Source organism: Lipotes vexillifer, unplaced genomic scaffold (assembly GCF_000442215.2).
Source record: "Lipotes vexillifer unplaced genomic scaffold, Lipotes_vexillifer_v1.1 scaffold124, whole genome shotgun sequence".
NCBI classification, from domain to species: domain Eukaryota; kingdom Metazoa; phylum Chordata; class Mammalia; order Artiodactyla; family Lipotidae; genus Lipotes; species Lipotes vexillifer.
In genome coordinates, this window is record NW_006771308.1 from 1,016,434 (window position 1) to 1,031,739 (window position 15,306).

A 15,306-nucleotide genomic window follows, 5' to 3' on the forward strand; every position below is an offset into this window, starting at 1 on the left:
GCAGGCGGACTCTCAACCACTGCACCACCAGGGAAGCCCTGTTTTAATCTTTAACTGATTATCAATAAGACTTAACATCCCTTAGAAAATGTGTTAGTCATTCAGGTTTCCTTTCTGTTAATTGTCTATACATCCATTGCCTAATTTTTTTTATTAAGTTCAGTTTATCACTTGTGAATGGCTTGGGATTTTTTTAAGACCTTCTTTTAGAGCAGTAAAACTGAGAGGAAGGTACAAAGATTTGCTATATATATATACCACCTGCCCCGACACATGCATAGCCTCTCCCACTATCAACATCACTAGCCAGAATGGTATATATTTTTTTAAGCAAGAATGAACCTACATTGACATCATAGTCACTCAAAGTCCATAGTTTATCTTAGGGTTCACTCTTAGTGCTGTACATTCTATGGGTTAGGACAAATGTATAATGACATATATCCATCATTATAATATCTTACAGAGTACTTTCACTGCCCCCCAAATCCTCTGTGCTCTGCCTGTTCATTTCTCTGCCCCTCATGCTGCACCTTCGGCCCACCCCGAAACCACTGATCTCTTTATTGTCTCTATGGTTTTGCCTCTTCCAGAATATCATATAGTTGGAATCACACAATGTGCAGCCTTCTCAGATTGATTTCTTTTGTTTAGTAATACGCATTTAAGATTTCTCCATGGCTTTTTGTGGTTGATAGCTCATTTCTTTTCTTTCGTGTTGAATAACATTCCATCGTCTGGATGCACCACAGTTTAAATATCCATTCACTTACTGAAGGACATCTTGGTTGCTTACAAGTTTTGGCAATTATGTATAAAGCTGCTACAAACATCTGTGTGCAGATTTTATGTGGACATAAGTTTTCAACTCCTTTGGGTAAATACCAAAAACACAATCATTGGATTGTATGGAAAGAGTAGGTTTAGTTTTTTAAGAAATTACCAAACTATCTTTGAAAGTGGCTGTACCATTTTGCATTCCCACCAGAAATTTATGAGAGTTCCTGTTGCTCTACATCCTTATTTGTGGAGCATGTGGTGTTGTCAGTGCTCTGAAATTTGGCCATTCTAATAGGTGTGTAGTGGTTCCTTTGCCTGTTTTTGATGGGCATCCCAGTCTTATTTGCAAAACTTCCTTGCACATTCTACATATTAATCCCTTGTTGACTTTTGACATTGTCATTATCTTCTACCAATCCAGTTACTTTGCTTATAGAGTCTCCTAATAGAAATACTTTATTCTGATACAGTAATATCCATCAATTTTTTACTACATGTTTTTTTTAGTGGGGGGGGGGTCTTAGTGAATAACTGTTTCTTCACCCCAGTTCAGAAGGGTATTCTCCAATATTTTATTCTATTAACTTTATAGTTTTAAATTTCATATTTAGTTCTTTAATACAATTGGAGCTCTCTTCCATATATGGTGTTCAGTAGAAATTCAACTTTTTCTTCAAAAAGTGGATTCGTTTTTCCAAACCCCAGCTATTAATCCATCCATTTCCCACTGGTTTATGACATGACCTCTACTGCATACTAGGTTTCCATATATAGAGGGATATTTCTGAACTCTGTTTAGTTTCATCTGGTTTTCTCGTATCTGTGCAGAATCACACCATTTTCATTGTTATGGTTTTCTAGTATGTATTCAATCCCCCAATTTGGATTTTCTTTTTAAAAACTGACAAATCAAAAGAGAACTTAATTTTTCCATATGTTATAAAAAAATGTGTTGAATTTCTCAAAAAATCCTGTTGTGGTTTTAATTGGAATTGCACTGAGTTTATTGATTAATCTGGGGAAAAATAAATTCTTTACAACATTAAATCATCCTGTCTGGAATCATATTATATCTCTCTGGTTTATATAAATTTTCCTTTATGATCTTTAATGAAACTTTGAAAATATTTTTTCCATAAAGGTCTTTATATTTTGGATTTTGGTAGTTAAGTATCAAAGCTTTTTTCTTTTTTCTTTTTTGCTATTGTGAATGAGAAAGAATCATGACCCTCTTAATTAATATACCTGGTTATAATCTTCAGGAAACTCTAATAAGAATTTATCATCATTTTATACCCACTCACCTGAAATGGCTTCAGGAATGTTTCCTCCATTGCCAGCCTGCCATACTCAGTGAAAAGCTACAAGGAAAGTCACACACACACACACACACACACACACACACACACACACACACACACACACACACACACACACAGAGAGAGAGAGAGAGAGAGAGAGAAAGAGAGAGAGAGAGAGAAAACTTCAGTATCTGCAAAGTTTTACTTCTTGGTTTTCTTCCACTAATTTTTTTCTCTAGCTGTAACGTAATACTGTATTATTAAGATTAAAATAATCATTTTAAGTAACTAAGTATTAGATAAAGCAGAGCTACAGTAATTATATATTTTAAAATTAAGGACATAAAGTACATTTTAAAAATGAAGTTTCCATTTTAAAGGTAACACCTTTTATATCTAATATGTAGGACAATTTTTTTTGTGGGGAAGATGGGGGACAAAGAAACATGTTAAATGACCTTTCAAAGCAAAACTTCCATAGATTAGACCAGAGTGCTATAAACTAAGTAGAATAATTTACTGTTGTTGCCAGAGGAAATTTAATGTCCCGATGGTCTTGATCATTACAAAGACATACAGGCATTTGGTTTAAGAAGTGAAGAATCAAATACACCAACTTCTTTAATTTTTTTTATTGCTCCCAATTGAGAGGTACCATATCATTTTGTGTTGCCAGAAATGTAAGGTTTTGGAGAACATAGACTTGAGGGGGTGATTGTGATTGGGCCTCTGGTGAGAGTTCCGTCCAGACTGGCCAAGTGGATTTCCCCATATGTACACAGGAAATGCCGCTTCATCACACAAGAGTACCAAGCCACAGAGGCTTCTCAGAGCTGGGGAAGGATGCTGACACAGAGGATTTCCCTCCTTTGCCCCTTTAGAATAGCCCCCAAAGTACCACACTGCCTCTCCTGTGAAAACTATGGGAATCTAGAAAGCAAATGGTAATAACAAGGCATCTGATTAGAGTGACTAAATGAAAGTCTAGAATATGTCTAAAAGGCAGCAGGTCCAGGGATTAGAATCATTACTCATTCTCATTAGAATCATTTACTAACATAATTTGAATTCACAATCTTTTTTGAGGAAGGATGAGGTGTTGTCATTTACAGGAAAATTTTTAAATGATCTCAAAAAAGATCACTTAATATCAAAGCCCAAAATCAGTCCTTTTTTAGAAATCCTAAACTGGTATTGAACAGTGCCATGTCATTAACTTGGAAAGCAACTGGCTAGGTTATGACACATGCCTAAAGAAGCAATTGCACTCATTCTAAGAAACATCTAACAATTTGGCATACTGTCTATTTGTCATAAATCGTCAGTGTGATGTACTAGAAACAGATTTGGGAGTAATGCTAGATGTGAACTCCAAATGATATTTCCACTCTCACAGATCACCCTGCATTATCATCCTTTGTTATTTGTTAAACTGCACAGGGCTCTTATTGGCGAGATAAAATAATACATTGAAAGCAAAATTTTCTGTAAAATATGCAGAGGAAACCTATCAGAGAAACAATATGTTTTTCTATGTAGCCAAGAATAACATGAATTGAAAAAGAGTAGACAGAGATGCGAGCTGTCTTTAGGAAACAGCTAATCTTCTACTTATTTGAGATTGAAATGCTGCTTGGAGAGTGGAAGAAGCACCGAGTCCAATCAGATGATCAAATTTCTATTCCCACTCTGCCACTAACTAGCCACATGAGTTTAGGCAAGCTATTTTTTTTTCAGAAAAAAACTTCTCATCCATAAAATATTAAGGATAAATTAGGTGTCACTGAGATCTTTTTCAGATCTAAAATAGAATTCTATGAGTAATCATCAGGTAGTCCCCCATAGTTCTTAGCTATAAAGCGGTCCACAGGAAAAAAAGTCTGGCATACAACTGATATCATACTAACAATTATTAAATCCCTGACCATAGGACTTCAACTTCACATTCTGGGTCATTTTTAAACCAAAGGTTCTTTCTCCACTCTAATTTGCCATGTATTTTTCCAAATACAGGGTTGACAGCAAATAGCTTTACTGAAACAAAGGACTTTGAAAACTGAATTAGAAAGAATATAATCATACAGGGCTAGAACTAGAAACCTGGAGATGGGACAACCTCCATTTGGTTATGTTTTAAAATCTTTCTGTTATGTTTTCCAAGTACAAGAAGACCCCCCAAAATCCTAAAGTTCTGCTGTACATGCCCAAAAGATTACTAGATATACAAAAGAGACTATAAATATTGTTACCTGAAGGTGCTGAAGATCATCCTCCTGCACATTTTGAGATAAGTTATATACCTTGATTAAGAAATAAAGTCAAAATGAGAAAACAATTAGCAGCATACTAAGCACTTATTTTGTTATTCTCTATTTTTTGAAATATCAATTTCACAAAATCAAACTCTCTCACATATATTTATAAGACCTTGAGAGAGGAGTAAAGAAAGCCTGAGAGACAATAAATAATGTACAATGATCATAAAATTTTTCCAGAAATACAGTAGCTACCTGACTTGGAGGCAGAATATTAAAATTATTTTATGAACCTAATTCAACAATTAGTAATAAAATAATCATTCTTACAAGCATATGAAAATAATAATAATCTAGATCTTAATAACCCATATATAAAATTTTGTCTTGAAAAATTATGTTGGCTTCTTTACAATCAATTATTTAAGTCTATAGAAAGTTCCATCACATGGAAGTTAAGTTCTGAATATCATGCTTACATCCTCAAACATATGCATTATTGCTTCACGAAGAGATCACAGCATTAAGGTGAAATTCTTTTTTTCTAAGGAGGAGGATAAATATCAGTAACTTCAAAGAAAAGTTAATGATGTTTATATGTTTATGTACTGATACAAACAGTATACTTTGTGTACTTATTTAAATAACAGACCACTTCTCAGATAATAATTAAAAAGTCATTACAAAGGACTTAGAGTTTTCAGCAAAAATATTTAATGTCTCCAGGAAAAATATAAATAGTAAATAATAAATATTTAAAAGGCAAAATCAATCTGGTTTTAACTGACTTGTGTAAATTGCACATACTGTTGACTATGAAGAAGTTAGATATTAAGTTGGTATTTTAAAGGTTAATTAAATTAAGAAGTATATTTTTAAAAGTTAGTCAGTCTTACACCTACATTAATGAATAGATCATCCAGACAGAGAATCAATAAGGAAACACTGGACTTAAACAATACATTAGATCAGATTGACTTAATAGATATATAAAGATCATTCCATCCAAAAGCAGTAGAATACACATACTTCACAAGTGAACACGGAGTATTCCCTAGGACAGATTATATGTTAGGTCACAAAACAAATATTAATAAATTCAAAGAAGAATGAAATCATATCAAGCAGCTTCTCCAACCACAACGGTATGAGACTAGAAATCAATCACAAGGGAAAAAAATGGGGAAAAACCCACAAAAATACTGAGATTAAACAGTGTGCTACTGAATAACCAGTGGATCATCAAAGAAATCAAAGAAGAAATTTTTTAAAACATAAAGATAAATGAGAGCAGAAATATGACATACCAAAATCTATGAGATGTGGCAAAAATGCTTCTGAGAAGGAAGTTCATAGCAATATAGGCCTACCTCAAAAAAACAAGAAAAATCCTGAATAAACAATCTAACTTTACACCTAAAACAACTAGAAAAAAGAACAAAGCCCAAAGTTAGTAGAAGGAAGGAAATAATAAGGATCAGAGCAGAAATAAATAAAATAGAGACTAAAACAAAAAATAGAAAACATCAATGAAACTAAGAGGTAGCTGAAAAATAAAATCAACAAGTCATTAGCCAGACTAACCAAGAGAAAAAGAGAGAGGGCTCAAATAAATAAAATCAGAAATGAAAGAGGAGAAATTACTACTGATACCACAGAAATACAAAAGATCATAAGAGACCACTATGAACAGTTATATGCCAACAAATTGGACAACCTATAAGAAATGGATAAATTTCTAGAAACATGCAATCTTCCAAGACTGAATCATGAAGAGAAAAGAGTCTGAATAAACTGATTACTAATAAGGGATTGAAACAGGAGTCAAAAATCTCCCAACATGCAAAAGCCCAGGACCAGACGGCTTCATTGGCAAATTCTATAGAACATTCAAAGAAGATTTAATACCTAGCTTTCTAAAAATATTCCAAAAAATTGAAGAGGAGGAAAATCTTCCAAACACAACTTACGAAGCCAGCATTATCCTGATACCAAAACCAGAGAAGGACACCACACAAAAGGAAACTACAGGCCAATATCCCTGATGAATATAGGTACAAAAATCCTCAACAAAATATCAGAAAACTGAATCCAACAATACATTAAAAGGGTCATACACCATAATTACGTGGGATTTATTCCAGGGATGCAATGATGATTTAACATCCACAAATCATTCAACACAACACATCACATTGAGAAAATGAAGGTTAAAAATAATATGATCATCTCAATAGATGCAGAAAAAGCATGTGACAAAATTCTTCCATTTATGATAAAAACTCTCAACAAAGTGGATATATAGAGGAAATGTACCTCAACATAACAAAGGCTATATATAACAAACCCAGAGCTAACATCATACTCAAGGCAAAAGGCTGAAAGCTTTTTCTCTAAGATCAGGAACAAAACAAGGATGCCCACTCTTGCCACTGTTATTCAACATTGTGTTTGAAGTCCTAGCTACAGCAATTAGGCAAGAAAAATAAATGGCATCTAAACTGGAAAAGAAGAAGTAAAACTGTCACTGTTTGTTATTTCATGATACTATATATAGAAAACCCTAAAGACTCTAACAACAACAGAAAAACCTGTTAGAACTAATAAATGAATTCAGTAAAGTCATGGGATACAAAATCAATATACAGAAACCCGTGGCATTTCTATATACTAATAATAAACTATCCGAAAAAGAAATTAAGAAAACAATTCCATTTACAATTGCATCAATAAGAATAAAATACCTAGGAGTAGATTTAACCAAGGAGATGAAAAACCTGTACACTGAAAACTATACACCACTGATAAAAAGTTAAAGACACCAAAAAATGGAAAGATATTCAGTCCTCATGGATTTAATATTGTTAAAATGGCCATACTACCCAAAGCAATCTATAGATTCAATGAAATCCCTATCAAAATGCCAAATGCATACTTTACAGAACTAGAACAAATAATTCTAACATTTGTATGGAATCAAAGAAGCCCCTGAATAGTCAAAACAATCTTAAGAAAGAAGAACAAATCTGGAGGTATCACACTCCCTGATTTTAAATTTTATTACAAAGCTATAGTAATCAAAATAGCATGGTACTGGCACAAAAAAGACACATAAATAAATGGAATGGAATTGAAAATCCAGAAATAAACCTATACATATATGGACAAGTAATCTATGATAAAGGAGCAAAGAATGTACAAAAAAGAGAAAGGACAGTCTCTTCAATAAATGGTGCTGGTAAAACTGGACAGCCACAAGCAAAAGAATGAAACAAGACCACTATCTTACACCATACACAAAAATTAACTCAAAGTGGATTAACGAGTTGAATGTAAGACCTTAAACCATAAAATTCCTAGAAGAAAACACAGGTGGTAACCTCACTGGCATCTGTCTTAGTGATGCTTTTGTGGATCTGATTTGAAACGCAAGGGAAACAAAAGCTAAAATAAACAAACGGGACTATATCAAACCGAAAAGCTTTTGCAGAGTGAAGGAAACCATCATTAAAATGTAAAGGCAACCTACTGAGTGGGAGAAGATGTTTGCAAGTCATATATCCAATAAGGGGCTAATATCCAAAATATATAAAGAATTCATACAACTCAGCATCAAAAGAAACAAACCACCCAGTTAAAAAATGGGCAGAGGATCTGAATAGACATTTTTCAAAAGAAGACATACAAATGGCCAATAGGCACAAGAAAAGATGTTCAACATCACTAATTATCAGGGAAATGCAAAACAAACCACAATGAGATACCACCTCCCACCTGTTAGAATGGCTATTATTGAAAAGATAAGAAGTAATACATGTTGGAGAGGATGTGGAGAAAAGGGAACCCTCATACACTGTTGGTGGGATTGTTAATTTGTGCAGCCACTAGGGAAAACAGTATGGAGATTCTTCAAAAAGTTCAGAACAGAACTACCATATGACCCAGCAAATCCACATCTGGGTATTTACCTGAAGAGCATGAAAACAATATTCAAAAGGATATATGCACCCCTATGTTCAATGCATCATTATTTACAATAGCCAAGATATGGAAACACCTTTAGCATACAACAATGGATGAATGGATAATGAAGATGTAACACACACACACACCACACTGGAATACTACTTGGCCATAAAAAAGAAGGAAATCCAGACTTTGTGACAACATGGATGGACCTTGATGGTATTATGCTAAGTGAAATAGGTCATATGGATAAAGACAAATACCATGTGATTTTACTCATAAGTGGAATCTAAAAACAAAAACAAAATGAACAAATAAAATAAAATAAAAATGAACTCATAGAGATCAGATTAGTGGTTACCTGGGGAGAAGAGGGGTGAGGGCTGGGCAAAATGGATGAAGGGGGGTAACTGTATAGTGATGGTAACTAGACTTGTGGTGGTGATCACTGTATACAGATGTTGAACTATAATGCTATACACCTGAAACATATAATTTTTTTAAAAAGCTAGGTAATCATAGGTTATAATCATGACTTATTTTAAAGTCTTTTACAAAAAAATTCAGTCTTCCTTCTATCCATCCTTTCATTGTCCTAAGTACACATAATGCCCTGGTTGCCGGTTCACTAGCTCCATTCTCCCCACATACTTATAATTTCAGCTTTGACTTACTCATCCTGACCACTTTGCCTTTCCTACCTTTTAAAACTATTTTACCTTTCTTGGATGGTCTGCTTCTTGGTTACTGTCTCTTCTTGCTCTTTCCGGTGAACAGAAAATTTAAAAATTGTCTTAAAATTTTTAGGCTATGTGTTCTGTGATGATAGTAAAACCCTCAAGGACTTTCAGGACAATTTATAAAGCACACAATAACTTCAAAAACAATACTTAAAAAAAGAGAGAGGAAAAAATGAAAGAAAGACATTTACTTTCCTAAATGCACATTAAGATACTATAAAAAGTTGTGAACATATATAAATGTTTCTACTGGCTATATAAAACAAAATTTACATTTATAAATCTTATTTCATTGAATGTAACTAATAATAGGTAGTCTCAGTGTATCTACATACATTATAAGATTTAATATTATTGACTTTATTGTAGGCTTGAAATAGAAAAAATTATCAATAAGACAATACAACATTTTCTGACTAAAGCAGGCAATTTGAAAACTGATCAGAAATTAGATTACAGTAATAAAACAATTCCACTCTTAAGGAAATCATAAGAACTGGTATGCTAATTGAGTCAAATAATATATATAATTTACCATTTCTGTTGTTTGTCTCACTACCACATGCATATAGAAATACATATATTCATAATTTTTATTTAAAGAAACATCCATCAAAATGGATTTATTTTATTCCATACCTGTATTGAGCTGATCATTGTGCTAAGGGCAAATACTGTGGCCGAATCTCTCAAAGTTGACTGACTATCAAAGGTTCCCTGAGTATCCATCAATAGCACTGCAACCTATAGGCAAGTAGAGTACATTATTGATATTTTATAGAACATGCAGGGTATTAGGGTTACTACAAAGTTAACACCATAAGAAGTAAAGCAAACCATTAGCAATGAATACTTAATAGGTAATTTTTCACATGTGCCATGAATGCCACAGAAAATAAAAATATTAATTACCTGCTGACTACTATAATGATTAATTTTCACTGGTAATCCAACATAACAGAAATAGCACTGAAACAAAATATAGATGTTAGCTAGCTGATCTGCTGTTCTATTGTCCCTATGATTTTGCCTTCTGTGATCCGTAGAAAGGGAAACTGGGAACATGAAATAGGATGCTACCCACTTCCCTTTTAAACTTCATGTCAAGTGGTCAAAATTAGTTTTCAAAAGAGCATTTTGGAGGATCCTGAAAAGTGGTAACTGTTGGCAAGTGAAAACTCAATTTTCTTTAAGAAGTTCACACCATACCTTTTTACCGTCAGGTTTATTGATAAGGAAGACTTCACTCCATATCTGGATTCCCGTGGTCTCTCGTTCAGAGCCACCTCTCCACGAAAAGCCAGTCAATGGTTCATTGTAATCTCCAACCCAATCAACTGATTCCTGTAAATTAAGGAAGTCTATGATATTGAACTAGGTATGTAGTACAGGTTCTTCCACTCATCCATACCAGTTTGTATCCCTCTCCAACTCTAGACAAAAGGAAACAACGTATGCAATCTATTATATTGATACAATTACTTTATTTACTCATCCAAAAAATAATTATGAAGGAGCAACCATCTGTCACATTTCATGCTACATCCTGGGGATACAAAGATATCATTCCAGATAAGAGGAAGCTCACAGCCTAAAAGGGGGACAGACATGCTAACAAACCATTATGATGCACTATATGCATGCCAAAATGAGCGTGTATATTAGATATACATGGAAGCATAGGAAAAGAAACAACTAACTCTTGGTCAGTTAAGACTTCATAGGAGAAGTGATATTAGAGCTAAGACTTGAAGGATGTTTAGGAATTTTCCAGGTGAGCAAACTCAGGGAGGGCATTCCAGAAACAAAGAAATAAAGGTATGAGAGAGCATATTATGTCAGGATATACACAATAATAATATACACAAATATTTTGCTATTGGGGGAGGAGGGAGCAAAGAGCAGGAGGAGAAGCACCTAGTAAAAAAAAAAAACAAATCTGTTACACTTTAATCTGAGCAAATGCTATTTAACATAAGCAACATGACAAGCGTTATTGAGTATTTCACTGTAATGTTTATCACACAGTTAAAATTATGAATATGCCTAAAGCTATATAATCCCAAAGAATGGAAAGTATACTAATTTTGTTCACTCAATTTTCCCACCTATGTTAAGTGTGTACTAATGTTGGTATGATAGAAATAGAAAGTGGTAAGAATTCTGTTTGCTTTCAAAGCCTGGAAGTATTTTGTTCTGTTCTTGATTTGTTTGGACTGAGGCTAGAGATAGAAGATGTTAAAGTTAACATTACCAAGTTGTTCAAAAATACCCTACCTATAAAAGATCAATCCAAAATGGATAATTATGATATAAATGCATAATACAAAGTTTCTTTGGGTAGTATGTCTATTCTGCCTCAACATCCATATTGGCATCCGAATTACTAAGGGTAAAAGGGTAGAAAAAAAATACTGGTATGCTCTCTACTCCTAACCTTCTGTCCCCCGACTCTAATCTCCTATTTATTCTTCTGCTTTTGGTTGATCCTAGGCCCCTTAAAGTCTCCTTTCTATGCCACACTATTGTCTCAAATGTTATGACATTGTTGGCTGCCTTTGGGGGTGGGTTAAGGGTGAAGACTGAGTGGGAAAAGATAACAGAACTTTGTGGGATAACAGCAAGATACACTTGATAGGTTTTGGGGCTACCCAGGTTATTTACATTTTCAAAAAAAAGCAAATGTACACTTCAGATTGGTGCATGTAACTATATGTAAATTTTACAACAAAAGAAGAAAACTAAATAAATACTGAAATATATAATAATGATGTATATTGAAATATTTATAGGGAAGCATACTGAAGTCAACAATTTACTTTGAAATGAACCAAAAAATAAGATGGAGCAAAGGACTGAAACAGGGAAGAATAGCTGGAGACATATGTGATAACGCAAGAATATTAATGGTAGAATCTAGGTAGTGCATATCCAGGTGTCTACTGTAAAATTCTTTTAACTCTGCTGCATGCATGAAAAATGTCATAGTAAACGCTGGGGGAAAAATGATTATAATAAAAATTATGACAAAAGTTATTTGACATTTTAAACACTATTTAACATGTAAAGTTTATAACCATATCACTGTACTTGTCTATTTTCAAAAAAGCTTAAAAAAATAAGTTACGCTCTAAGGGAAATGTAGCAAAGTGGCTTCAGACAAAAGTGGCCTATATAGTTTGGTGCCGACAGCACCAAAGTTGGAATGGTTACACGATAGCATTTTTCAACTAGTTCACCTTTAGGGAACATAATAATGGAAATATTGGACACTACTACTAAATAAAAACACAAAGTCATAAAAGCACAGAAATCAGAAAACTTTTCAAAGCACCTCTTCCCTACCTGCTTATACATGTATCTCAACATGAAGTCCATCAGGAATGATTTTCCTTTTCTAAATGCTCCAGCAACAGATACAGCAACGACCTCCTTGTCCCTGATAGCCTCTGAGAGAAGGATCCGATTTAGTGCAGTTTCATCTAATTCAAAGGAATGGTCGTCTCTGACAATGAGGACTTGGACTGGTCCTGCCTTTTTCACTGGCTCTTCTTCTTCAGAGCTCCATTCATACCCCTTTTCTGAAAAGCCGCCTATTGAATAAAATAAGAATTTATTCAGCAAATTATCTCAAAACACAGGCAATGTATATGTACCTCTCAACATTCAAACCTCTGAAACAGGAGCACAGTGGAATTAGAAATGTTCATTTTATTGACATATATTGATGTCATTTACACCATATCTCCGAAAGACTTACCTCTGGTCTTTCTGATCAAGTGGCCAAATGAAACAGAATTTTATTTTTAAGAAAGCTCTAAATCAGTGCTGAGATCTCTGTTTGCTGAGTCAGAAAAAAAAAAAAAAATCAAAGCAAAGGACTCTACTTTTGGAGAAGAATAAAATAGCCTTAGTTTACACTTAATCCCTTAGAAATAAGTTTAGTTATTCACATGAAAGATCCTTGCAACACTTTTTAAAGCTGAACATGCATATGAGGAAATACACAGAGGGACTCAAAATCACATATTCTTGAAACTGGAATAAATCTCTAAAGCACCCAGTTCAGCTCCATCCAATGCATGCAACCCATCTACAAAATCCTAGACTCTTAATTGCCTGAAATTATATCTTGTAGCAATGGAAGTTACAGATAATTAAATTGGGTAGGGCCAGATTACAGAAGACCTTCAAATCTATGGAAAAGAGGTCTGGATATAATTCAACAACAAAAAAATAAGCTTTTCGAAAGTTACTTTGTGTGGAGAGCTTATAAAAAAGGTTTGTGACTCTGGGAAATTACTAAATCTCTCAGTTCCTCCATCTGTAAAACAGAAACTATTAATAGTACCTATTTAATAGGGTTGTTGAAAAGATTAAGGGAGGTACTATATGTAAAGTGTTGAGAACAGTGCTTGGCACACAGCAAGCTCATAAAGGTTAGCTATTATCATCATCGTCACCACAACTACCTTAGGATTATAAACTGAACTAAGTATTCCCAGAAGTTTCTGCCAATTTTCTATAAATTTATATGTGTTTGTGTGTGCATGTATGTGTGTGTTCACATGAGTGTGTTTTCAGAGTTTTCTATTTAATTGTTAGAAATACTGTTTTTGACAGAGGTCCTCTTTTAGAAATCATCCCTAATATACAAGAATTTTAGAACCCTAGACCTTGGCATTTGCAGTATATTACAAAACAACTTCAGTGTGTCAAGTGACACATTCTTATATCCATAGCCTTCTTAATGTAACTTTGTAATGTCCTCCCACTTTGACTCCGGGGTCAGCCATGTAATTTGTTTCAGCAGACATGACACAGCAGAGACTTGAAAAACCACTTGTGTGTTTCCATTTTGCTCTTTTGTCTCTGCCATTCATCATGAGAACATTCCCAGACTAGTCTGCTGCAGGATGAGAGACACTTGGAGCAGAGGCAAACTGCCCAGGTCCAGCCAAGGCCCACAGCAAGCCAACCCCCAGCCACATGAGGGAGCCCAGTCAAGATCAACAGATTTGCCTAACAACCATTTCAACATGTGACCAATAAATACTATTGTTCTACGTCCCTGAGGTTTTGTGACTATTTATTATGCAACATAACAGGCAATAAATAACTGATACACCCTACAACCCCTTCCTCTAGAAAGGCAGTATAGTGTAGTGGTTAAAAACACAGGCTCTGGAACCAGACTGCTGAGACTCCAATCAAGACTTCCCCATTTCTTAGCTGAGTAACCTTAGATAAGTTGTTTAATCGCTTTGTGTCTACCTCATAAAGTTTTTGTGAATTAATATATGCATGTAACACACTTAGAACACTGGCTGGTATATGTATTGGTATATGCTATTAGCATTATTACAGATTTACGAAACTAAAGCCAAATATGTAACTGACTTTGCCCAAGGGAAATAAATGCAATTTCTATATCAGGCAACCTACCATGGATGCCTTCTTGTGTTATTTATTTATTGCTTTCAATATTGCAGCAAGGTATTTATTATTATTGGTATTTTAGACACATGAGGAAGAACTAACTGGATTAAGTAACTTTCCCAAGATCACACCCACTAGAGTTCACATAGTAACTGTCAATTTCGGTTTAGATCCCAGGTAATTAAACTTTAATCTCAGAACTTTCCACTATAATATTCTGCCTCTTTAGTGGAAATCAAATAACTTTTGGACAACACATAAATGGGCTCATTTGCTTTCTATCAAAAGATCAGAAAGTCAAAACATACATCAATTAATTCCTTAGATCAGATATATGACCTAGCCTCAAATCAACCCTTAATAATATTAATTTTGAAATAAACTGGGCTCTTAAATAACCTTTCATCCAAATTTTTGAAAACATATTTAAATAGACATTCTTCATTATGTCTGTCTGATAAGAAGTCTCATAACTAGAGAAAAACAAGGCAGTTATATTTCTCAGCATAATTTTAAATGAGTTTTCAGATCATATTGATGTATGTATACACATATATCACATTGACAACTACATATATTGCTGTTCATCTATAAGATAATGCCATTGAAATATTACAAATCTAACACATAATTTTAGTTTTTCATTAGTGGAGATAGACATACACCATTACTTTCTGAGCAACAGTATGAAGCATCTGGAGACAACAAAACCACTGCGTTAGCCATGAATCAGAGTTGTTCTCTCTGCAAAGTTAAGAAAAATTGATTTTACATCCAACAGACAATAGCTTCTATACTGCCATATCACAGATGCTGGAGTCAGAG

The 15,306-nt window shown here is 34.0% G+C and overlaps 1 protein-coding gene across 2 annotated transcripts in view; it reads right to left on the minus strand.

Annotated features, from left to right (window-relative positions):
• The window catches only part of ATL1 (atlastin GTPase 1), an 80,181-nt gene that overhangs the window by 25,975 nt on the left and 38,900 nt on the right, over positions 1-15,306 (minus strand). For both annotated transcript variants that reach the window (XM_007446610.1, XM_007446609.1), the window contains exons 2-6: positions 12,388-12,635; positions 10,252-10,386; positions 9,682-9,786; positions 4,331-4,381; positions 2,085-2,141 (exon numbers count right to left, since the gene is read on the minus strand). In XM_007446610.1, coding sequence (XP_007446672.1) covers positions 2,085-2,141; positions 4,331-4,381; positions 9,682-9,786; positions 10,252-10,386; positions 12,388-12,635 — 596 coding nt within the window. The remainder of the gene's footprint in view (positions 1-2,084; positions 2,142-4,330; positions 4,382-9,681; positions 9,787-10,251; positions 10,387-12,387; positions 12,636-15,306) is intronic.